The sequence below is a fragment of the Pecten maximus genome, chromosome 16 (assembly GCF_902652985.1).
Source record: "Pecten maximus chromosome 16, xPecMax1.1, whole genome shotgun sequence".
Taxonomy (NCBI): Eukaryota; Metazoa; Mollusca; class Bivalvia; order Pectinida; family Pectinidae; genus Pecten; species Pecten maximus.
In genome coordinates, this window is record NC_047030.1 from 30,551,104 (window position 1) to 30,578,866 (window position 27,763).

The 27,763-nt window shown below is 34.1% G+C and overlaps 2 protein-coding genes across 5 annotated transcripts; both read right to left on the minus strand.

The window, feature by feature from the left end:
* Positions 1-4,399: 4,399 nt before the first annotated feature.
* LOC117345219 (glutamate--tRNA ligase-like) lies at positions 4,400-27,763 on the minus strand. 4 transcript variants are annotated; one of them, XM_033908239.1, is made up of 10 exons: positions 27,663-27,763; positions 15,824-15,915; positions 15,623-15,652; positions 12,885-13,004; positions 9,179-9,329; positions 8,121-8,338; positions 7,307-7,354; positions 6,772-6,909; positions 6,100-6,315; positions 4,400-5,526 (listed from the first exon to the last, which is right to left on the minus strand). In XM_033908239.1, exons 4-10 carry the CDS (start codon positions 12,988-12,990, stop codon positions 5,012-5,014), a joined length of 1,392 nt encoding a protein of 463 aa, XP_033764130.1. In that variant the 5' UTR covers positions 12,991-13,004; positions 15,623-15,652; positions 15,824-15,915; positions 27,663-27,763; the 3' UTR covers positions 4,400-5,011. The 4 variants fall into 4 exon arrangements, with proteins under 4 accessions (XP_033764130.1, XP_033764127.1, XP_033764128.1 ...); XM_033908236.1 differs by having other exon boundaries at positions 4,402-5,526; positions 6,100-6,318; XM_033908237.1 differs by lacking the exon at positions 27,663-27,763 and having other exon boundaries at positions 4,402-5,526; positions 6,100-6,318; positions 15,824-15,959.
* Positions 21,260-24,388, minus strand: LOC117345221 (toll-like receptor 2 type-2). Its single transcript, XM_033908240.1, has one exon. The coding sequence runs from the start codon at positions 23,753-23,755 to the stop codon at positions 22,661-22,663; it is 1,095 nt and encodes a 364-aa protein (XP_033764131.1). The 5' UTR covers positions 23,756-24,388; the 3' UTR covers positions 21,260-22,660.

The following is a 27,763-nucleotide window of genomic DNA, read 5'->3' on the forward strand; positions in this document are numbered from 1 at the left end:
CAGCCCAATCCAAACATCGCCATTCAATCTGGAATACGATAGCATGACATCATTATCTTTAAAACCTGTAAACAGCTACGTCCCTAGAGAAGTCTATTCAGGTATTGTTTCAGCATATTTTTCAGTTATCAATTGAAATAGCTTTACATAATGACCTCTTCCAAAGACCCTTATATCATAATAAAATGAAATAATTTTCGATATAACGAAATAAAATTTCGATATAGCGAAATAAAATTTCGATAAAACGAAATAAAATAAGTGTGTTGCATGTAGGTCAATGATCTCTGAAGCCTAGAGATGGTTATATAGATATCCTCCGAGTTTGTTTAGTATAGTGATAAAATGTAAACGGCTACATATATATTACTACAACTTTTTCCTTCACATACAACACTTTATAATGACAAGACAATATGTTGACGGCCCATAAATGGTTCTTACTGCTCCCACTGCATGATTTATAAAATGTCACTTACTCAAAGTCTGATTTCTTTTCTTTCTGTCTATTTTTTCCCTATTACTTCTTTTTTTCATGTTCAGACTGTGTGTTTGGTGTTCGACCCTCTGACGATAACAACGGGTTCTATCTTTAGTAATATGCCAAATACATCAAACGTGGCATTCATTATTCCCTGTTTGAGGTTCAGCGTTGAAAATGGTTCACAATGGAACGCAACTAACCAATTTTTGTGTCATCATTATAATGGGACGGGTTAGATTTGTGTGCGATACATGGCATTTCAGTAAGATAGCACTATAATCGATTCGTTAGGCATCGTGCTTAAATGATCCCTGTTTGGACATTACACACTTAGAACTAAGCAATCCCTGTCGGGATTTTATTTTGGTGGAAATTTCGAAAGGACCATTTCTCGGGACATTTATGTGTCCTAATAAAAAAAATAGCATTTACAGGAACAGAATGAGACCCTACCCCCTGTTTTCCTGATAAAACCATTATGGAGGAAGCTGAGCATGCCGATGTAATTTTTTTTATAAAACTTACATTTTCCCTCCAAACGCATTGTCCATAGCCTTCAGATCATCCAGTTCCTGCTTTCCGCTAGTTATTGCTAGTACCATAATAGACCAAGATTTCTTATTTATGTTTAAAACATAAACACTGTTCGCTGTGGAAAAAGGAGTCAGAATTATAATCTGTAATATTCTGTCTTTGGTTATGTGATGGTAAACTAGCGCTGCTGGTAAATTTTACGTCCCTGATGTTTGCCGTTACCCTGTATGCCAAGTTTTAATGCTGATGAATACTTGTACTGGTATTTAAATGTATTCAAATTTCTACGAAAAACATTCAAACACAAATAAGACCTAGAAGGACATCATTAAGATGTCCGTAGAATTACTGAGAAGATCTAGAAGGTCAGCCGTATAATTTCCCCAGCATTTGGTAAAATTAAGCAAATGTTGATGTTATTGTGCATGATAAAGAGTTCGAATGTTCCTACACTGGTGTATAACACTGTTCAAATGTATTTAGTAACATTCTATATTAGCAAAAATAGAAAAAAAACTTTACACCGGTAATAATATAAACACTTTAAACCAATAATAAAAGAAACACTTTACACCAGTAATAATAGAAACACTTTACACCAGTAATAATAGAAACACTTTACACCAGTAATAATAAAAATACTTTACACCAGTAATAATAGAAACACTTTACACCAGTAATAATAGAAACACTTCACACCAGTATTAATAGAAACACTTTACACCAGTAATAATGGAAACACTTTACACCAGTAATAATAGAAACACTTTACACCGGTAATAATAGAAATACTTTACACCAGTAATAATAGAAACACTTTACACCAGTAATAATAGAAACACTTTACACCAGTAATAATAGAAACACTTTATACCAGTAATAATAGAAACATTTTACACCAGTTTATACAACGCTCCCCACTTCTATAATTAGTTATTGTCGCTAAGTAACGAAAGAACGAAAATCAACGAGGGAAATGTTGAAAATATTGAAATTTAGAACAATATTTGTTCTAAAACCTTCTTATAAATATTGCTTACAGAGTGCCTAACCTTTTGACCTTTTGGGTTTAATTTCGGTCGTTTCTTTTGTCAGTCTTTGTTTTGTAACAGTTTGTTTATCCCTAGAAGATAATTCATGATAATTCAAGCATTGCATGCAGGGTGATGGCAATTGTCGGGGACTAAAAGTCTGCCATTAGTGCTTACGACCCAGAAGATTGAAATAACTGTATGAATTAAATTAAAGGTATTAGTAGTAAATGTATAACAAATAAATGAAATATATAAACAGTATTTACATAAATGTAAAATATACCTTACCTTCTAGGGAATTGCTAACAAATAAGACAGCAACAATGAAAAAGGCCCAAAAGTCTCTCTCCTCCATCTTATTGTTGTCTTCACTCGTTTCTCTACCTCACAGTGTCCTACCTAACTAAGGTATACATGTGTATTGTGACAATTTGTTTTATTACGATCTATTTAACTTGATCGCCATTTTGTCTCAGTCCCAAGGGAGGTATCGTCGCCACTTTATATTGGAAGCCATTTGTGAATGTATATTTTTTGTTACCTCTTCATGGCAGATGCATCTCGTGTTGGAATGGATGATGAAATATTCAACACTTATAGTATGGTCCGCTACAAATCATGATATCAAAACAGATCATATTCCGATGTTACTCAATACTTCTTTTAGGGACTCTTATTCATCCACACCCAATAATGTCACAGGTCCTATTTATACAAATATTTGATCCCCACATTGATATTGAGAACATTATCTTAAGGTTTTAGCATTTAACATTCTGTCAATTGTACCTCTTCGCCGATGCTAGCCTGAATTATGTATCTTATAGAGACACACCTAATTTGTATTATAAGTACCGATCATATCAAATTAAGATTCAACTAAAGGACTGTCACATATTTTTGTGGGCAATTACATTAAAATGATGTTCTTGATATATAAACGGTAGATTTTGTATAGGTTATTTGAAATTTGTAAACGTTGACTTTATGCACAAGAGATCAAACATTTTCATTTTATAACGTTTTCATGAAACAAATATGAAATCGAACGACGATTTTTTTCTCTCATTTTTTCTTCTTCAAACAAACTTATGAAGAACCCACTTCAGATAGGTCCTAATAACTTTTCTTTCTTTCGTTTAAAACGGATCCCGTTTTCAAGTACATACTGTCATATTTAGCAGGAGTTGCATCCGATAATTTAATGTACACATTTTCAATCCTATTTAGGAGCGGGGAAAGAAAATGCCTGATGTATCCCACTACGTGTCGTATGGAGAGACTAAGTACGGAGCCCTCTGCTGACTCGGTGTTGGTTTCTCCAAAGTCTTCTGTTCATAAGACATTGGAGAGCCATAGCATAAGGCCCACTGTTTCACACTACACGTTGGTCATAAAAAGCTACTAAAAGTGGGCCCCTAAAGAATCAGGGATTTTCTTTCGTTTCTTCTATTTTGGGGACATTGAAGATACCAAAATAGGTTATCTGCCCCTATTGCAACTCTTCAATCTTCAATATTTTCTTTCTTTTTGGAGTAATTTTTCTTTTCTTGAAAATTATGTTTTTTAGATATTTGCATATATATAAAGAATATATATTGTAAAGGTAAAAATGATATCTGAATATGTTAAATATGAGCCAGCGAAAAACTATATTCAGTTTGGGGATCTAATGATAAAAGACGGAGATCCCTATCAATTATTTGTATTGTTCGAAATATATATGTAAATTGTTCTCATAGGTCGCAATAAAGGCTTCCAGGCATGAAACATAACAATAAGTAAGATATTGTGTACATGATTAATAAAACACATGGGAGTACAAAGCTGATTGAAATTATTTTTTTCTGAGTGTCAGAAATAAGAACCTTATCAGCAGGTCTAAACCCTATACTAGTTTATTGCTATGATTTTAGTACAATAGCTCATTTGCTTTCTGTCATTTGACTCTGGAAACGAGAAGCTTGCAATCATTTTACCAGTACATACCATACATGCATACTATATTAAGCATTCGCCTACAGGTCATGTGGAGTAGGTACAAAATAATAAATATACCTGCCGTTACACTATTGCCATGGACTAGCTACGTTTGAGTAACTTGCAAATCCTGGCCATGTTTATAATCATAATTAGGCATTAAAGCGACACAGTTCAGGATAAATGAAAGTCATCATCGTCGTCAATACTGGATGGAAGATATGTGTTATAACAATGCATTCAATACAATTTAACGTATCATTTAATTAACCATGTTAAAATAAAATTGTTATGCTCATTTTCTCAGAAGATATTAACCGATCGCGGAAGTTGGCTTATGATATCAAAAATAATTTATTTGATTTAAAAACAAGACGATGTACATAGATAGAACTACATTATAATTATATTGGCAGGTGGTTAGATACATATATTGACTATAATTGGAAAAATTTAAATAGGGGCAAACTCTATATTCTTCCTTGTTTGATGTGACGCTGAATAGTACCATTAGAAACGAGATGATTCAGTTAGGCGTTATAGAAACAGTAAATTAAACAGCAGGACTTCTGTGTTCTTGGTTTTGGGATCCCAGTATCAGTGAAGTGTCAAAGAAGGATGAAACATCCGTATAGTGCATGTTTGTAAAGATGGAAAGGCATGTCTGACTCTTAATTAAAATTTTACGGTGCTTTAACCGATTTTGAAGTGGAATCAAAGCAAACCGCCAACAGCTAGGTAAAATCGTTTATTAAAACGGATATTACTGCACCAATAGGAAACATTAACAAACAATTTTTGATACGAAAATATTACAGAGAGAATAGAAATACTACAACACAGTCAAATAATTCTACTGGGAATGTATATCTCCAAGAACGGGATATAAAAAGAGTTGTTTTAAAATAACATTTTTGATGTGATATTATGAAGAATTTATAGAGTCTTTTTTATGCCTGAAATGTGCTATGATTGCTTTTCAATTCACATTTCTTTTTAAGTTTTTCCAGTATCTGTATAACGTTGTAGCATCTGTCGCCAGCACTGTCACAGCGAAGCCGACAAGGAGGCAGATCCCCAAGGAGCCGACGGATACAGCACTGGGCCTATCGTCAGGGGCACTGATACGCGCACGTCTGTATAAGCTGGTGGTGTCCTTCGCTACATTCAGCTGGTCTTTTAAAGCATTAAGCAAAGCCAGCTTTTCTTCATGGCTAAGTGATAATGTACCATTTCCCCAATAAATTCTCGCTGAGCATGATCGGACGTACCCCGCCATCATCAGACTGTTTTTGTGGGCAGTGGAGGACGGAATAATCCCGCGAAGCCGATAGGAATTATTCAGCGGATTACCGTCACAGAGGCAGTTTCCATATCCTAGGCCACCAGGGGTTGAGACTTCGGTTTCAACCAAACCGGAAGAGGTATATCCAGTTCCACCAACCACACCGGAAGTGATAGTTGTAGATTCATCCGTCAACATGGTTTGTGTTTCTGAAGCAAGTATTTATTTTTTATCAAAAACACGAAATAGTAAATCATTCAGTGACTAAAAATTGACGTACAATACATGATGTTACCTACAATTTAATATTTAGCAAACAATAACAAAAGAAGCCACGTCTCCAACAAAGGGTAATTTTGAAATTTCAATTGAAAACAAAAACAGACTTCTGTATATTTCATACAATACCAAAGTTGCATACTCTAAGCTATAAGCATCCTACAAAAGTTTAGGGTTTTTCTTTTTATCTTTTGAATTTAATGTGACTAAGGAAATGATTGCCTCTGGTAATAAGCAGCAGTCTCTGGATAAAGACGGAGTCATTGGTTTGTTCATTTGCACGTGCAATTAAGATACATGTCTAAACCATGTGTGCTATTTGGTGGCGTTAATTAGATATATATCTATACCGTGGGTGTAATTTTGTGGCGTTAATTAGATATATTTTTTACCGTGTCTGTCATTTTTGCATTTGTGTGACAAGCAGTGTATACAATGACGGCGGTAGGGTATTTTCTACAGTTTATTCTACAAATTGAACCTGAAGTATAAGGAAGTCTCACCTTTGTCTTCAGTTGACGGAATCTCGGTTGAAGGGACAGTGGTTATTTCTGTTTCAGTCGGAGAACCCGTCGTTGAAACAGTGGTTATTTCTGTTTCAGTCGGAGAACCCGTCGTTGAAACAGTGGTTATTTCTGTTTCAGTCGGAGAACCCGTCGTTGAAACAGTGGTTATTTCTGTTTCAGTCGGAGAACCCGTCGTTGAAACAGTGGTTGTTTCTGCTGAAAATGATAGGTAAACGTTTTAAGTAAAAAGAAATGTGTATAAATATTTTTTAAATAATTATTTAAGGCCCTAAGCCAGTTTCATGGTAAGGTTTCGCACAACAGAAAAAAATGAAACCAATTAAAAGGTACACATGTAAAAAATGAATAACAAAAATCATAGAAGATATGATTAATCATAAAGAAACCGGGCTTAAAGTAGAGTAACTTTAATATTGATATGGCTGAAATTAATAAATCATTTATTAGACACTTCACTTTCTACTTTTATTTTCAACTTTCAGTTCTACTTCACAGCACTTTCTCATTGTTGAATAATAGCCTTGTTTCTTAATATTGAATTATCATTAAAATGGAAACTTTGTAAATTAATGTCATATAAATAACAATGGAAATATTATTGTGCATCATCGAAAATCTTTATAGATAAACCAATGAATAAAGTCTGACCTTTGACTTCAGTTGACGGAATCTCCGTTGAAGGGACAGCCGTAGTTTCTGTTTCAGTTGTCGGAGAATTGGTCGTTGAAACAGTGTTTGCTTCGGTTTCAGTCGGAGAATTCGTTGTTGAGGCAGTAGTTGGTTCCCCTAGAAATAATTGCATATTATTTTCCGTTAAACACAATATATAAATCCTGAAATGCAGTCAAATATTTAAAATGATTATTATAAACTAATAAAAAAAATTGTTTGTGATAAAACAAAGATATCGAAGAAAGAAACGGCGACAGTAACTTTTGTCTGGATGTTTTGAGCTACGTAATCTTCTTAGTAGACGCCTGAAAGTAAACAACATGTGAATCTATAATTTCATATACATTTTGGGATATATACGGGACTTTTGTTGAAGGCGTTAAGACAAACTTTAGATTAATATTCCGTTACTCTTATATAAAACTTGAATGTTCAATTGTGATAATTTTAACAATTTAATGATTTACATGGTAAATTGATATAGATAACGGATCTATTGATAAAATCTTACCTAGACTTTCTGTTGACGGAGCCTCCGTCGAAGGGACGGTGGTAGTTTCTGTAACGATATTTTGAAAAAAAGAATAAAAATATTAAATCTTCTTCCAGCTTATTTCCCGTGTTATACCATTATGCATACTTTTCTGAGGGATAACAAATTTAATATATGTTCCATCGGTATCATTATTCTGAGAATCTGCAATAAAATATTATGGATCGATTTACATTAAAGACATAGCTTACGTTAAACCTTGTGTGATGCTTATAAATTCATGCTTCATCGGTAAAAATTCCCAAGGCTAGGCCTGTATCCTATATTATTTATTGTTGTATGACGTGCTTCCAAGTCATACATTCATTTTGAAAAACATTTTCCATACAGGTTCGAAGGGGTCGCGGCGGCCAAGTGGTTAAGGTGTCCCAACACTTTAACATTAGCTCTCCACCTCTGGGTGGCGAGTTCAACACCTACGTGGGGCAGTTGCCAGGTACTGACCGTAGGCCGGTGGTTTTTCTCCGGGTACTCTGGCTTTCCCCCACCTCCAAAACCAGACATGTCCTTAAATGACCCTGTCTGTTAATAGGACGTTAAACAAAATAAACTAAGCCACCATAAAGGTTCGAATACAACATATGCAAGGTGGCAGGATGCATTTTACCGAGAGCCGAGATCATTATAGACTTTGGCTAGTTTGGTTTTGCTGATAGTCATAACCTCTTGGCTCTGAGTGCAAATACGAAAGAAGAAGAGAAGGAAAGAAAAAAAAAGAGAGAAAAAGAAAAAGAAGTAGAAAAAGGAAGAAAAAAAAGAGGATGCATTTTACCTTCTACGGCTTGGCACATAAAAGGATATGTGGCTGTACATGCCTTTGTTCTCATTCTGCTCTGAAACAGCCGGACACACTTTTCGGTATTACAATTGTTCGGATCACCAGCATTCGAGTCCCATCGGAGCCAACTAGCCGTGACTCCGTCGTCCCATTTAAAGTCAATGCAGGTGTCTGTTGACGTGTGCAAACCAGTCCAAAACTCGCCTCCCGATCTGAAATACAAATATGTGTTATGTAAAGTCAAACATGTATTGATCAGCAACCGTTCGGAAGTCAATCATTTGGGTTCATCATAGTAGTTGTACTTTAATGGTGATTTATTACAAACGGAAATACTGCGTTAACTAGATATTCAAGTGGCCTATTTAATTAATCAGAAATCAAATTAATCATAAGGTTAATGAATTGCCGATATTGCCTCCCCTATTTCGATTTCCTTTCTTGGTCCTTAACTGACAGGGAAAACTTAGTCTTAGATCGATTTTACAGCTGTGTGGTATATTTTCTTATCTATTACTCGACATCAACTGTATCTATCATCAAAGTCCGTCTCCCCTTCCCCCTAGGCGAACTCTGGCTTCCTAACTCACGAAAACTATCCGGGTCAACAAGATAGGTTATTATAAGCAAAATTTCTGAATTAAATGGAGAAAAATGTGTAGTTTTATATTTATTATCAAATCTATATCTGCTATTCATCATTATGTTCCTTATATAATTTTGTATCGCATCATTGCGATGGTATAGCTATTTGTTTTCAAACAAATTGAAAAATAATAATAATAGTCCATAAATGGTTGCTTATACACCAACTGTCATGTACAAATTATAGAGAAGGAGCATTGACATCTTCCGAGTTTAATAAAGTATTTATCAACTTTAAAAAAAAATAAGAAAAGATTAAGCATTTGGAGGGTGGTAATAGCGTAAATAATGAAACTGTTATTATTGTACAAAAATAAAACCACTATATTTTCTTGTTTTCAATCGATCATTATTACTGTTTGTCGGAGATATAGTATCTTTAATGATAGGACTGCAATTAAATTTACATAGCTCCATTAAAATCTGCATCCATCATCCTCAGCTCGTCAAAAACGTCCTGGGTGTCGATCTTCACCAGTATCTGTCCGTAGGCAGCACATTTTGCTTTCGCTTCATACCAGTTCATTTGATCGCTATAGTAAACGTACGAACTGGCAGCTATAAAAATGAACAAAATCCTGCATTGGTGTAGGCTTCTTTTGGAAACAAGAGATTTCAAAACAAACAAACCAGTTTTGATGAAATAGGAGAACACAATAAAATGTCACGGATGAATTTTACCATTGTTGTTTGTATTGAATTTACCATTGTTTGTACTGAATTTGCAATTGTTGTTTGTATTAAATTTACCATTGTTGTTTGTATTGAATTAACCGTTGTTGTTTGTATTGACTTTACCATTGTTGTTTGTATTGAATTTACCATTGTTGTTTGTACTGAATTTACCATTGTTGTTTGTACTGAATTTACCATTGTTGTTTGTATTGACTTTGCCATTGTTGTTTGTATTGATTTTACCATTGTTGTTTGTATTGAATTTACCATTGTTTGTACTGAATTTGCCATTGTTGTTTGTATTAAATTTACCATTGTTGTTTGTATTGAATTTACCGTTGTTGTTTGTATTTGATTACCATTGTTGTCTGTATTGAATTTACCATTGTTTGTACTGAATTTGCCATTGTTGTTTGTATTAAATTTACCATTGTTGTTTGTATTGAATTTACCGTTGTTGTTTGTATTTAATTTACCATTGTTGTTTGTACTGAATTTACTATTGTTATTTGTATTGAATTTACCATTGTTATTTGTACTGAATTTACCATTGTTGTTTGAATTGAATTTACCAGTTTGTATTGAATTTACCATTGTTGTTTGTATTGAATTTACCATTGTTGTTTGTATTGAATTTACCATTGTTGTTTGTATTAAATTAACCATTGTTTGTACTGAATTTACCATTGTTGTTTGTAATGAATTTACCATTGTTGTTTGAATTGAATTTACCAGTTTGTATTGAATTTACCATTGTTGTTTGTATTGAATTTACCATTGTTGTTTGTACTGAATTTACCATTGTTGTTGGTATTGAATTTACCATTGTTGTTTGTATTGAATTTACCATTGTTTGTATTTAATTTACCATTGTTGTTTGTACTGAATTTACTATTGTTATTTGTATTGAATTTACCATTGTTATTTGTACTGAATTTACCATTGTTATTTGTACTGAATTTACCATTGTTATTTGTACTGAATTTACCATTGTTGTTTGTACTGAATTTACCATGGTTGTTTGTATTGAATTTGCCATTGTTATTTGTACTGAATTTACCATTGTTATTTGTACTGAATTTACCATTGTTGTTTGTATTGAATTTACCATTGTTGTTTGTATTGAATTTACCATTGTTGTTTGTATTGAATTTACCATTGCTTGTATTTAATATACCATTGTTGTTTGTACTGAATTTACCGTTGTTGTTTGTTTTGAATTCACCATTGTTGCTTGTATTGAATTTACCATTGTTGTTTGTATTGAATTTACCATTGTTATTTGTACTGAATTTACCATTGTTGTTTGTATTGAATTTACCATTGTTATTTGTACAGAATTTACCAATGTTGTTTGTATTGAATTTATCATTGTTATTTGTACTAAATTTACCATTGTTGTTTGCATTGAATTTACCATTGTTGTTTGTATTGAATTTACCATTGTTGTTTGTATTGAATTTACCATTGTTATTTGTACTGAATTTACCATTGTTGTTTGTATCAAATTTACCATTGTTGTTTGTATTGAATTTACCATGGTTGTTTGTATTTAATTACCAGTGTTGTCTGTATTGAATTTACCATTGCTTGTATTTAATATACCATTGTTGTTTGTAATGAATTTACCATTGTTGTTTGTATTGAATTTACCAATGTTGTTTGTACTGAATTTACCATTGTTATTTGTACTGAATTTACCATTGTTATTTGTAATGAATTTACCATTGTTGTTTGTACTGAATTTACCATTGTTGTTTGTATTGATTTTACCATTTTTGTTTGTACTGAATTTACCATTGTTATTTGTACTGAATTTACCATTTTTGTTTGTAAAGAATTTACTATTGTTGTTTGTATTGAATTTACCATTGTTGCTTGTATTGAATTTACCATTGTTGTTTGTATTGAATTTACCATTGTTGTTTGTATTGAATTCATCATTTTTGTTTGTTTTGAATTTACCATTGTTTGTATTGGATTTACCATTGTTTGTGTTGAATTTACCATTGTTTGTGTTGAATTTACCATTGTTGTTTGTATTGAATTTACCATTGTTGTTTGTATTGAATTTACCATTGTTGTTTGTATTGAATTTACCATTGTTGTTCGCATTGAATTTACCATTGTTGTTTGTATTGAATTCATCATTGTTTGTATTGAATTTACTATTGTTGTTAATATTGAATTTACCATTGTTGTTTTTACTGAATTTACCATTGTTATCAATATTGAATTTGACCATTGTTGTTTGTATTGAATTTACCATTGTTATTTTGGAATTGACGGAAATGAATTGTTGTTATATAAGAACAAAAACTAAACACAACTGTCTACAACTCACCAGGAATTTTAAAGAAGATAATGCTGGCTATTTATCAATCCACGCTTATATGCACAGGCATGATATCAAGAAAGCACAACTCTACATTTAATGAGCGTCACGTACCGGATTACTGACGGCAACTTGGTTAGTATTTTGAGAATATCAAAATTCTTTTCAAGACATTCCAAAAGATCAAATTAAAGATTATTTTCCATCTAGAAACCAACCGACCAATTGTTTTTCCATGTACTTTAGTGTTAACGTTTTGGAGTATATCATTAAAGTTCTTGAATTCAATACGGCAATTATGGTTTATAACAAACGTTTAGGGTCTCATATAACACGTAATCAAAACAAAAACTTGGGTTCTTCAGCTCAATTTTTTTCCAGGGTAGCCATTTTGAAAATGGGTGAATTTCGCAGTAAAAATTCTCAAAAATCTGAAATGCTTACCTGTTAATTATTATGACCTGAACTTTTTGGAAAAAATTCAATCAGACTTACGAAATTTATATCAACATTTTTTATGGACAGTTACCTATCATGCCACATATCTATTTTGTTACTTCATAACATAATGGCCAATCAGTGGCTGCCAAACATTTTATCCCTGGCTCAACTTTCTATACACAGGGGATGTTTCAAAAGTCTAATACACAGGGGATGTTTCAAAAATCTATTTTTTCAATTGGTTGTTTGTTCCCTATAAAGATAGGGTACGTCAAAATAACCTAGTAAACAGAAATTATATGAATGAGATATTAGTACACACTTGTTGTTAAGGAGATACGAATATTGTGTTCCTTCGCCAGAGCATGCTTGATAAACTGATATCAAATGTATTTAACACCGGACCATGAAAATGTGAAGAAGTGTCAAAGAATCTTCAAGATAAATAAAAAGTGATATTTCGAAATAAGGCAATGACGACCATATTATCAACAGTAAATATTAATCCCTGATAACTCGCTTAACCTTCACTTTCTCGACTTAATCTTGATGTTACAGGAGTACTTTCATCACTTACAATTAGGTAATTTCTGTTACTTAACTAAACGACTGCACAAATTCAATTATGTTATTTACTTTCTGGACATAAAAAATATATTTACCTTCCAAATAATTACTTGCAAGTAATGTACAAGCCGTGAAAAACACACCAAAGTGGCAGACGTTCTCTGTAATCCTGGTTCTTCCGTTCATGATGTCGTCCAACATGTACTAACCACGGACTACAACATAGCAGCGACCGATGGTAAATGAGAGCTATGTCGAAAACACCCAACCCACCCAAGAGAAATATCTTAATTAGTTGATCAGCGATAATCATCAATAATTCTAGCTAATATTTCTCTTCTATGTTAGGTTTGGATTATTTTGTTATGTTGAAAAATTGGTAGCGCGGAGCGTTTTGTGACCTAGCATAACTAAACAAGTCCCGGTCCTTAGAGGATATTGGCAATACATAGCTAAATGAAATTAAGCAATACGGTTATACAAAGGTTTACTCATTTGTCGGAAATGAACTTGTAAGAAAAAAAAACTGATAATAAATTCTATCGACTTCCCGCTTAACATTTCCATATTGTGTATTCCATGAAAAAAGTTAAAACACTGGCGTATAAAAGGCCTTCATCGTATCATATTTATAGACGACATAAGAGTAAACAGAAAACATAATTCATACATGAAAAATAAAATCAATATAACCAAAATATTGTATAATTATGTATAAGTTTAGTTAAAAACCGTAACAAATTTAGATCATTTCTGGAAGCAAACCTTCGTTTCCGACTTAGAACTCCCAGGTGAAATGTTATCAATCTCTCAGAGACGTCCTATATCTGAGTGGCGTTGATACTGGTTTGTATGGAAAAATAAACTATCATCCTATACTTTAAAATGGCTATCGCCCAAAGAAAGATATATAGGAAAACACTCAATCAAAATCAACGTATAAATGATTTAAAAAAAGTGTTTTTCAATTGCTTAAAACTTTATGCTATCAGTCAACATTTTTGATTCTCTGATACAGCTGCGCAATAATTTCTATTATTAATAAACTATAGCATCTTTGTAAAAGTATGGGAAACTGTCCTATCAATATCATAACAATATCGACAAACTGGGGTAATAACGGATAAACTGGGCCCATATCGACAAACTGGGCCAATATGGCATTAACTGGGCCAATATGGACAAACTGGGCCAATATGGCATTAACTGGGCCAATATGGACAAACTGGGCCAATATGGCATTAACTGGGCCAATATGGACAAACTGGGGTAATAAGGGATAAACTGGGCCAATATGGACAAACTGGGCCCATATGGGATACACTGGGCCAATAAGGGATACACTGGACCAATATCAGATAAATTGGGCCAATATCGACAAACTGGCCCAATAAGAGACAAATTGGACCAACATGAAAAAACGCGCCGGTCGAACACACACCACGCTATTTGGAACATCTCTAAACTTATACTCTTTGATGGAGCGAGCATCTGGCAGATCCGAATGGTGAGGACATGTGGACTGTAAGAATATTTAAGGTGAAATAATGTACGCAGTGCCATGTCCTGGTCCCAGCCCGCGAAAAGTTTCTAGTACCCCATAACTTTATTTATCAACTCAACAATGGTCTTATTAGAGATCAAATATTTAATTTAGTTTTTTTTTTCTTTAATTAAGCCAATATTGAGATGAGAAATAAAGTTCAAAGTTCAGGTACAGGAAACTTGTCGAGGCTAAGCTTGCCTTACAAAAAAGTACACTTGCACCCAACATGTACCAAGTACGGTATCACATATGATGAGGGAGGGCGTCACCGTTTTTTTTTAATTTCATTACATTCCAAGGACCCGTCTCTCATCCAAAAACCATCTTGGGATGCTGTGTGTCATACTCAGTTTCACGTTATTTGTAATCAGTTATGTTGCTGTTTTCTTTCCAGCACGGTTTCGTTTGACAAGTTGTGTTTACATCTGAGCCTCAGTTTCGTACTCCATTACGAGATTCATTCATCTTTTATGAGAAGTTCATTTGCATGCTATCTCTACAGCTATTGATTAACACATATAACAGGCATTTCCATTAATGTTGATGTAATTACAATTTCTGGAGCGATCGTATAGAGTATTCACTTAGGGATGTAGACAATAATAATTTTGCTCGTTTTCAATTTTTTTCAGAAAATTGTCATTACATTCGCCGGTGACCATCTTAAAGCTAATCCTGGTCACTAGGCATTACTAAAATTTGCTCTACCTCTCTTTGTTGGTTTGATAGAATAAACAGTAAAGAAACAAAAAACAAAAGCATAAAAAAACAAAAACAAAACAATAACCGAGAAATGCATTTAAACTAGCTATTGGATTTCAAGCATGCTTTCAGGCTATTCATAATTTAAACTGCTTAAGTCTATAATGGACTCAAAGGTATAGCAATATTATTACCTCTCCATGATTATTTTTTGTTTTAATTAGGAAAACATTGCAGATGAATTGTCGTTCATGGATAATGAAATGATTTTTTTACCTTGTTCCCGCTAATGAGTGTTCGCTGTAGACTGTGCTGTTGTTTAATCGATGTATCGTCACCGTTTGAAGTTTTATACTAGCGTTAGCTATATATACAGGTAATAGTAGGATCCAAACCTCTGAATGTACAGAACTGATTATGGAAGAAGGCGACCAATGTAGTACCCCTCTCGGACATTTTATTTAACTGTATATGTGCCTTCTACTTATTCAACATAAAATAAAATTACACATCCCCCGAGATATCTTTTTACCAACCCTTTTTGTACGAACATATCAAATATATTTGAATGAAGTTAAGAGTTACCTGGTTGTCAGCAGCTGTCCTAAAGGCAAACTAAAAAGACAAGACAATAAAATTAATACAGAGATATTTGAACCTTACCATGCAACGTTAAAACGGAATTAATAGCAAGTACTGTTTCAGTATAATTTATGACATCCCCGTTAAAAGATAATCTTCTTGTTTTAGGCGTTTCGCTCATTACGTTTGCTCTTGACTGCTTACCTAAAGTTAAACAATTGGTAACTTTGTATTCTTTGGGTGCCTGGTTTTCTTCTTATGGTGGACAATAGACATCCATCCTCATACGACCCTGTCTGTGGCCAGGACAGTAATCCCCAAACAAAGAAAACAAACAAAAAAAGTAACAAACAAACAAACAAACAAACAAACAAACAAAACAAAATAAACAAACAAATAAACAAATAAACAAAACAAAACAAACAAACAAACGATCCCCATGTTGACAATATATATGTGTATATGTCTATTAATCCACACGTCAACAATATTTGGAAATCTTGAAAACTTTTAATTTAAAAAAATTGCAATAATTGTATATTTTCATATGTACTTCTTTTCTTCTTTATCCCATACTTTTTACAACTCATATACACATACCGTATTTTAATTAATTGGATAACAGGGCAATGCATCTACAGTATGCCCTGCAGGTAGGGCGTAAAAATTGTACCTGCTGCCCCCACACCATGATCGTAAGAGGCGACTTAATTTGGGATCTTGCCTTTTCTCTCTTCTTTCTTAGCAACTTTCTTCTTCCTAATGTCTCCGTTGACAATGCCTCACTTTTGCAGTAAATAACTCCAAACATTGGTATGTATTCATAAATATAAGCTGGGTATAAATCTGCGCGTTATATCTAATGATCGCAAATCAAGCGAAAAATAAATCCCCCACGAATATTAGCAAATACACAGTAGCATGTCGAAGCGTGGGAAGAGGCCAATGACCTTCTTCACGAACTAAAATGCGAAAGATCCAGCAGGGACAAGGAAGATACAGAGAACTGATCATTGGCTACGGCGGGGTTACAGATGACGTGTTCTCCAATTACACACAGACAGGATTCGTCAGGCTAATAACCATAACTCGGTACAATGTTTTTGAAATTATTCATTACGAACTGGTGATGTTTTAATTAGTACTGATGCCGATATAGATTAGGTTGATTACATTTACAGGATAATGGCATTGATTATTGATCAGAGAGAGAGAGAGAGAGAGAGAGGGAGAGAGAGAGAGAGAGAGAGAGAGAGAGAGAGAGAGAGAGAGAGAGAGAGAGTATATCACCGAAATGAGTATTTTATGAATTATATCAAAACACATAATAAGTAGAATGAATGTGAAAAAAGTGAATGACATGTGCAAGCTCCCCTGTGAGAGGACATATATTTGTAATATTTAAACATGCTTTGCCTGAATAAAAAGATATTAATAAAAAAAAATGTGTCCAACTGGGACATACGGTAATTGAAACCCTCATAGTAAAACGTCTTGTTCGGTACGAAACCGCTAGAGTTATCTCCCATAGTACATTCACGGCGCAGATTTTGTACAAACGACTAATGGTGGTTGATACTCAATGATTTATTTAGGTGTTAAAGCCATTATATTATGGGAGTATACAGGCTATTGATTCTACCTTGAGATTTTATCTTAATAAACTTAATTATAATCTTTATTACGTTTTCTTTATACTTTTTGACCCGATAAATGGAAAATGTTATAGCGAACGTTGTCCTAGGCGGTGATATATCCCGTGTCTGAAACTTGTTAGGCCAACTGACCTAACATCTAGACATGTGTTTTATATATCTGCTATATTTATAGAGTACGTGTATACAGCGACATCGAGATAACCGGACAATCAAATGGTCAGTTACCAGACAGTGACATCGAGATATTTAGACAAATCAACTGGTTCGTGACCAGTCATTCGTATCGAGATAACTGGGAAATCGACTGGTTCGTGGATAGCACATGTAAGCACTGCTTGGGTAGGTATTGACATCCTTAATTTGACAATATCATCAAAATAACGGACTGTCGAGTGGTCCTTTACCGAGCAATAACTTCGAGATAACGAAACAATCGATAGACAACGAAAACCATTATACAATTGTTTTTAATAATTCGTAAAACATTTTTTTTATTACGAACACTTCAAGTAAAATATAATAAAATGTAAAGCATTGTTCACAGACAAATAATAAAGAATGAAGTGTAGTAAGGGACGATAACTCGTTATCGTTCCTTACGGAACGTAATGTAGTATGAGCTAATTCGCCATTTTTGCCGGCTATTGTAGCGATTTGGGAGCGGAAAAAATGGCACATACAATTTTGATGGTCTTTTGAACCGTTGTAAAACTCGGCTCGATCTAGGTCTGGATGTATTTGGTATCCCTGTGGAAATTCGTATTTATGAGATATTTTGGGTCAAACATGCCAAAATCGTCACTTTGACCGGTAGCTTCTGTTTAACAGGTCCTTAAAAATCAGCGTTTTAATCCAAAAATCTGAAACTCCAAACATAACAAGAAGAGATAGTTTTGAAGAAAAGCGTATCTTTAGTTTTTCTATATCTTTCATAGAACGGACACAATAGGGTTTTGAAAAAGGGTCGTATTTTATTGAGAGGTGGCGGATGTTACGTCAACAGTCACCTAAATATCCAATCAGTAGGCCCGGATGCATTCACCTTCCTATTAAATCTTCTGCCCAAACGGGAAAAACCCACAATCTATTTTCGATTTGGTTGGGTGGTCCCTAGAAGCCCTGATTTTGACATCATAATGATATAGATGACATTTGTTTTTATCTTTGATCGTATATGTAATTATTTATCGATTAGAATACCGCGAGTACATCTGTTACTAAGATGAACTTAGGGTTGATTGTTTGGTTGTTTTATCACCACGTGTATATATTGCAATCAGGATCGTTTTGAGTCTGGGTCTCCTTATAGTAGTGGGTGACTACCTCACTGAACAACAACACACGAGAGACCATAACGTATGCTTGCATAGATGCCAATTGATGTCTCATAATCAATTAATGTGTCATATTCCAGAAAACTGAAGAATTGTGAAAATTGTTACAGTGGTAACCCTCAAACCTTCAATTTCCTCGCGCCAGTATTAATTTGTAAACGTATTTTTGAGTTTTAAATGTCGCGGGAATAAATTAAGTGCAAGTCAGAAAATTAAGTGAAAGTGAGGAAATTAAGAGCAAGTGAAGGTATTTATGCTAAAGGAAAGGAAATAAAGGTTTTTGGTGTTACCAGTGTTATAAGATAACCAATAATCTATTTAGTAGCCAACTTAAAAAAAAATGACATAAAAGTTCTTCAATGTCATGGGGTTTGCAAGTGATCTTTTATTTTCCGATCGGTCAGCCAAGATGGCCGCCACAGACTTATTTGCCTCTGACTGGTAAAAATTTAGATATTGTTTGATTTCGATTACCATTGGTATATGGTATATATTGGTATTAGGGGACTGCGAATTTCATTGCATGGGTATCATTGCCATATCAAGGTTTCTGATTTGTCGAAGTTTAGACAATTGATTTGGATGCAAAATGGTACATTTTTGTAAATAGGGGAATTCGAATTCAACCACATGGGATTCATTGCCATAGCAACTACATTGAGGAATTCAATCGGTCAACTTTTAGATGCAGATTCAACCTCACGGTTTTTCTTGCCATATAACCACGCTGATGCTTCTTATTTGTCGAAATATTGACATTGAACGATTTTGATGTAAACCAGGACTCGTGCATGGAACCTCTGAACTCAAGACGGACATTTCTGTATCACTCTCAGCATTTATTTTTTTCTGTCTTTCATGCTCATCCAGAGTTATCTTCCCTAACTACACTTCATTCTTTCTGTGACACTCCTTTAGGTGTCAACCCACTAGTATCGAGATATCCGAGTCTATCAAACTATTTTTATTAGATCCCATGTTTCTTGTCTGTAACTTACAACTTATGGAATAATCTAATTATACATATATAGCACATTCTACATGAATTAGGCACTGTGGTTTCTGGTTGGAAATTTTTCTATTTATAAGAATTGTTGTAACTGATGGTGATATCGAAGTCAACTTAGGTAAATTTTACTAATTACAAATGAAATTAAATATTTTACTGTTGCTGTCATTAATGAAAATGAAATAAACAAGTATATAAAAGTACATTAAGGACAAATCAAAAACGTTATTACCATGTTGTTATATATGGATTGAATAGATTTTTTAAATTTTTTTTGCGGCTATGAATACCAGTAGCTAGCTACCGCGTGCCTCGGAGGATATGTAGCTAGCTACTGGTATTCATAGCCGCAATGAAAATTTAAAAAATCTATTCAATTCATATATTTACATAACCTTGATTTAAAAAATTTATATCGAGAAAACGAGAAATTTTATTAAAAAGAAAAAATTGTCATGTATACGACGAAACGCCAAATTATTAGAACAGCCGGGAGATCTCGCCTATGGTAGCACACCACAGTAAGACAGCCTGGCCATGGGCAATTTTTTTGTTAAGCAAATAACTCCTGTATTATGATATGTATAAAAAATGAAAAAATAAATGTACACTATAATTGGTATATCCAGTATGAAGTAGTACATACAGGCTTCACATTTATTAAAACAAAAATCAATAAATTGGTTCCGGATTTTAAATATCCGGATTTTCCGAACGTGTGTTTACACAGGAAATTTAGTTTCGCCTACAGCGCAAAATGGAAGCCCACAGAAAAGGTAAGATAGCGGAAAAACTTAATTTACAACATATGTCCAAACAAGATTAATTCTGTCTTTGGGATAGAGATATCTAATTTTAAATAGGTTTCAGAAAAAAAATTGTGTAGAGAATTGTGCCATTTTGGGTCAAATATCATAATATTTTGCAATTTTTGAGAATTTTTTAAGCTGTTACCATGGTATTCACAGCTCCAAAAATCACAGAAAATATCAGTTTACTTATCCTTCAGAGCTCTATTAAAATTGCAAATGTTGTACAGATTTCAAATATATATACTGTATTAGAGGTTATATGTAAGGTTAACTGGCAATGTTTACATATCTAAAGCATGTGCCATATTTTTCAGAATTTGGCATTTTTACTGTACACTGCTACCTATGCACCACGCCATTGTTTTAATGTCGTTCCGCATTTTCCGGTCTTTTTTGTTTAATTTATATAAAGCAAAAAGAAAGAAGTATTAAAGTAAAAATAATATTAAATACAATCATTCAATATTTTTAACACTTACCAACGTTATCCATCCAAGGGAAGCTACTCTTCCTGTCTTACTGGCGATGGCGTATTAATATGACCCGATTAATCAGGTGATTTGCACGAGAGACAATGTTTTCATACGGTTTTCATAGTGTATTCATGGTCATATGTTTGTTGTTTTCACTTGTTATGTTCATATCAGCAAACCACATTAGGAATGTAAATATAATGTTATAAAAAGTTATTACAATGTTATCACAATGTTATAAAAAATGATTACGATGTTATTACAATGTTAATACAATGTTATAAAAAGTTATTACAGTGTTGATACAATAGTATTACAATGTTGTTAGCGTTTTTCATGACATATCGAAATCACATTTCGACAACGTCAGCTTAACTTAAATTGCAACGTAAACAGTAACGTTCTGACAACGTTATCACTATATTTTCCATAACTTTTCAACACCACGTTCCTACAACGTCACTGCAACGTAATTCAAAACGTAATTAATGACGTTGTGACACAACATTCCAGGGAGTCTACAGCGTCGCGTTGTCATAACAAAAGTATATAACGTTTTCGAATCCCAAGTTTTGGTGTGTGTCACCAATTATGCAAAAGATGTTCCCATTCCCCTAAGAAATGTTTCTGACCTAATTTGCTCAAAATATATTCAGTACTTTATGACTAGTAGCGATTTAAAGGAATTGTCGGCGGACGGACGTCGGACGGACGACTGATGAAGGACGGACGTCGGACGGACGACTGACGACAGACGCCGCACAAAGGTTATAAGCTCACAGCCCTTAGGGCAAGGTCAGCTGAAAGCTTACTGCCTTGCATTTGATTCAATTAAGTAGACAAGTAGAAGAAAAAATGTTAAACCTCTTCTCAAGGATATCTCCATTTAATTATTCAATTAATGATTCACATGTGATCACCCGAATTATCGTAGTGTTTCATGAATCTGTCAGCATGAAATCTTCGTTTTTCAAATTACTTTCCTAGATTTTGGATTTAGACATTTTCGCGTTATGTATTCTTGTATGGATCTTGTTTTCTCTTTTTGATTTGTATTCAAGCTTTTTCTACTTTTGTTTCTTATCAGTCAAACATTTATGATTATCACCTCATCAAACATTTATGATTGTCAAGACTTAATACTCGAATAACTTTAGTTTACCGTGAGAGTAAAACTGCCTTATTAATCTAAAGATCATAACTCTTACTACTGTTGAAAAGCATATTTTCCAGTAAGTTTAATTTTAACGACCTAACCTTTATTCAAACGAAGGAATGCCCCTGTAAAAAACATTATTGACATCAACTTACAAATAAGGTATCTTATATAAATATTTGGACAAAAATAACTGAAGTAAAGTCCTTGCGAAGGATGGATGTAAAAAAAATAAAACAAAAACCAAGATTTTGACTCGACAAGCATTTTTTAAACAGTTTTGGGATTTGGAAACAAGTTATTCGAGGAGAGGACTGAACATAATCTTTCAGCTTTTTTTCCCAAATCCCCGATATAGACTGTTTAAAAATGATCGTTGTTGTAAAAACTTCTGAAATAAATACGTTTCAAACTAAACTGTATATGTTCTGTGAAAACTTCATAATAAAACGTCATGTTCGGTATGAAACAGCTAGAGTTATCTCCCATAGTACATTCACATTTAGGTGTTTAAGCCATTATATTATGGGGGTATACAGGCTATTGTTTCTTAATAAACTAAATATATATAAAAAAAAACATTCCGAAATATGTTTCCATCACTGGAGGGCACCAAAGAGTTTCCGAAAGAATTCTGGTCGGTTGTTCCTCTCATTGCTCCACTCAATATAGGTGACAGCATCCAAGAGATTCCGAATGGTATCATTGACGGGTCGATGGCTGATATCCTCCAGCATAATAATCACCACAGAGGATGTTCCTTGAGTAAGTATCCTCTGATAAGCTGTCATGGCCTCGAACTGACACCATTCACTTCTGGCGAAATCCTGAGAGAACACTAATATCACTTTTCTGCTCGCGTTTATGTTGTCTACAATGTTATCGGCGATGAAATTTCCTGGGAGGAAATCTCTTTCGTGAAGGCAAAGGCGTAACTTCCGTTGTTTTTCTAGGAAAGGAAGTAAATGATTTATGACCCAGAGTCTATTATCAATGTGATAGGCGACGAATGCGTCGTACACAAATTCGTCGCCGTCTGGCAAGCGATTGTATGGTTGCAAGGAGCGCGCGAGATGCATTCTATGTTTTATGTGATAACGCCCTTTATACACAATGACTGCAAGTAAGAAGAGCACGCCAACTAAACAACCAAGCCCAATAGCAACAACAACCAGAGATTTAAGGCCATCCGAACATTCGTTCTTATCAGGTTCGTATTGGACAATTGTCTCCCCCTTCCATTCATCTGGGGACAAACACGTATATAATCGTGGGTAATTATCATTGAGTTTTTCTTTATTATTTGCCAGCCAATTTTTAAACGCCAACAAATCACACGTGCAATCGAGCGGATTATTTGCGGCGGCGAAATATTCTAAGTTGTCCGTGATAGGCGACGGGAACATGTCTTTATCAAACACTGTGATTTGATTTCTGGAGAGAGTAATTACTTTCAGAGGGAGATTCATGAATATTTCCTTTTCCCAGCTTTTTAAATAGTTACCAAGCAAGTCGAGTTTTGTCAAATTTGTCATCTTTGATAGAAACGACACATTCTCGACAATGCCGTTTTTGATTTTAAAATCTTTCATCTGGACTAAATGTGAAAAAATATCTGTAAGGTTATCGGCTATATCTTTGAAAATAATGTTGGTGAAATGCAGCGTTTGTAAGTTTGGAGTTAATTTGAACATGTTGATGTGTTTTGGTTGAAGATTAAGCTGTCCGCTAGTAGTTAGACGGAGTTCAGTCAGAGTCGATACATTGAAAGCCAGCGGTTCAATGTCGACTCTCTCACTAACATACTTCAGTAGAATATTTCTAATTCTTGGAAGTCGCGAAAAGACATTATTTGGAACTTTAAAAATGTGATAATTATTGCTTAAAATCAATCTTTCCAGATGCGAAAGACAATGTCCTTCCGATTTGAAAACGGAAATATTGGATAAATAGTTCCACGAGAGATTCAAAATCTTCAACTTATTTGAGGGATCTGATCCATTCAAGCAGAACACCAGGCGATCAGACTCAATTCTATTATCTGTCAAAGTCCAATTTTTTAATCTGATTTAAATTGGCAGTAAACGGGAAAGTGTCCAACCTATTATTTGTCAGATCTAGACTTCGAAGTGAAGGAAATCCATTTAACAAAACAATAGTATTGAACTTTTCGATGAAGTTCGTTCTGAGACTTAAAGTTTGGATATTCCTTAAAGGACTCACAACTACAAACATGTTTTCTATACCAGAATCATCCAGATTTAGCTCCGTTAGTTGTGTTTTCACCAAAGCAGCTGATAATTCCTGAACCGAAAGTTCTTTATTTCCGCTTATATTCAAGTGTGCATCAGCCAATGAAAATCTGCGAATGTGTCAGTGGATACATGCTTTATGTTACAGTAGTCAAGTTTTATGGCTGTGATGTTTAACGTTTTCACATTCACAAATACATCTCTTGTAACAGTAGTGAAGTTATTCCGAGAAAGGAAGATGCGTGTGATGTTATTGCGCAGAACCGGAACTTTGGAAAGGTTCCGGTTGCTGCAGTCAGCAGTGACGTCATGACATCGGCAAACAGAACACCCATCCTTCGGTGTCTGTTTGAAGGACGACACATCCGTACAAAAAAGAAGGAGGATTAATGTTGCAAATATCTTGAAATTCATTATGCTAGATCTATGACCAATGATGTAAATTGCACTGTGAGGTTTGGATAACGCTTCAGATGAAAATGAACTGAAACAAAATAAGAAAAGAATTTCACATACATTGAATATCTAATTACTGAGAACAATTCTTGTTAAATGTTGGGCTAATATACTAAATAACGAAAGAATATGAAATAAGCATTTAACATACATGTCACAGTTTTATATAAAGATATCTTTTTTAGATAATATAATAGAGCGAGAAGATGGCAACAAATTTAAACCTTGTAACGTTACCACCGAGCTGACATGTTGTTTCTGAGAGTGAAATCCGTTTTTCTTGTAAACCAGTTCCTCCAGTGATGGTTTGGTTTGGTTTGCTTCATTTTGTTTAACGTCCTTTTAACAGCTAAGGTCATTTAAGGACGACCTCCCGTGCATGCGACATGTATGCGTGTGGTGAGTGCGTATGTGTGTTTTGGGAGGCTGCAGTATGTTCGTGTTAAGTCTCCTTGTGATAGACCGGAACTTTTGCCGATTTATAGTGCTATCTCACTGAAGCATTCTGCCGAAGACACCCAGCAGCAACGGGCGAACCAGTCGTCCCAATCCAAATATGATGAGCGCTAAGCAGAAGTAGCATGTCTCGGCTAAGGAACCCGAGTGTTTCCTCTGTCCCTGACACCATGTCTGGTGTAGGGTTAGAGCGCACTACTATATGAAAATGTGGAATCATTTTGGCGCAAATACAATAAAATTGGGCCTGACATAACACTTGCCTTATATCTATGGATAACTGAAATATCCATTTACCTCAAAACACCCATTTAGTCCCATATCGGTGTTCTATTTCGTCCGTATAGACACGGTGTAAGGGCCAGAGGAAACTCGAGCTATGGCTCAGATAACATGTACATATATTGGGTAAGGGACATTTCCGCATTCACTGACGGGTGACACAGTGAGAATAATTAACCATGCTTCGTGCATTCAGCCATATTAATAAAAATATAACATTTGATATTACACAGCCAAAGGTAATACTACCTGGCGTGACGTTGACTGTGTTACGTGTGGTGAATATCGTGGGTACAGTAAGTTATAAACAGGTTTTTCATTAAAGCGACTCTATCTGTATATTTCATACTCATTAAAGTGACTATATCTGTAGATTTCATACCCATTAAAGCGACTATATCTGTAGATTTCATACTCATTAAATTGACTATATCTGTAGATTTCATGCTCATTAAAGCGACTATATCTGTAGATTTCATACTCATTAAAGCGACTCTATCTGTAGATTTCATACTCATTAAAGCGACTATATCTGTTGATTTCATACTCAATAAACGAAACTTTCTATATAAATAGTGAAATGGCGACACCGTAAAAAGGTTTTGTAAGTATATGTTAACGACTTTTAAAACGCTGTTTAACTCAGCTGATGCTAGTTAAGACTGCTACACAACTGACAAAGCTTAATGGAGTCACATGGATCCGAGTGACAAATCCGCGCAGCGTGCTGCTTACGAGTAGTAAAGTATACATTTTTATTGTTTCGCAATGTTTTAGGTACATTGTATTTACATTATACGGTTGCGGACACTTTTAATTCTTGTAATGAAGGCAAAGCCTTAGTTTTATGAAATAATTTTTAAAAAACCCCATTATTCCCGATAACATTTTCCAACAGTGTTTTTTGTTTTTGTTTTTGGCATAGCTGTATAATATTCTTTTGGCCCCGGATATGACACGACAGGTGGCGTTACTGGTCAAGATGAAGTATGTGATTGGTCAATGTAGCGGTAAATGCCAAATGCAGATATGCAGTTAAAAACGAAACAAAGTTAAGATTGAAAACAAGCTGAATAAGTGGATGTATATTTTCATATACATGTAATACATTGATAAAATTATATTCCTGATTCAAATGCGGTCTTATTATCACTAAAAATGATTCAAACTGATATAATTTTGTTGTCCGTGCTGAAACGCATTAGTTCGTTGATTTATTTACATTATAACCACCAGCATTAAAACATTGCCGTTTATCCTTTTTAAAGATATTTCTTGTTAGTTTTAGTCGCTTTAAAATTAAAGGTGTTCTATATTAACATAAACATGTGTTATGAAGTTAATAGAGTAAATGTATTTCTCTAAATTGCCCCGGTATATGCGTGTTATAGTCTTGAAGTACCAGTAGTATTTCCTAAAACAGATTCTTCTTTCTTGACCTGGCATCCAGTTCTAGGTTTATCGTGATACTGCTATAGTTATAGAAATGTAAATAAATAAATGTACTTAAATCCCATTCATCATTCCCCAGTCTTACGATGTTCTTCTCGAGCATAAAGTCTTTCGCTGTATGTTTGTTTACAAGACAATTAACATATCTGAATATGAAAAAATAGTGCATTGGACAAAATATTTTAAAACTTGGTGAAAAAAAAAAAAAAAAAAAAAATCCCGTGTCGTGGTCCAAGTGAATGTATTCGTAGATAGTAAAACCCCCTGTACCAGCACAGGTATGGAATTCAATTCAAACTCATCGTTTACTCTATTGACCACGGTACACATTGACACTTTGATATTTAAATATCTGTAAAAAGCCTTATGTTGATAAAGTTAACTCAATCTTCCGATCTTTCCCCATATTAAACCGAAAATCCTGGGCACTGCCTTTGTTGTCTTTGCCTCTATTGTTTGGTGAGCACGTGACGGACCCATCATATGTTGTTGTGTGATACATGTAGATACTAACTAGCTCTAGGAAACGTTCAAGACTGTTGACGGGGTTATAAAACTACTTATCGTCATACAAACGCTCACTAGACCAAATATACAATGTCTGCATTATAAATACACTGTAGTTAATAGTAAATTGTTCTATTTACACAATATAACGAGTACTATACATTGTATTTTAACATAAAGAAGTCATTATACTTACAAGTGCTTTAACAGGATAGTTATTTATCTGTCCCACTGCGAAATAATGATCCAATTAGGAAAATACTTGTTATCTATATTTAGCTCAAATTTAACTTCCTG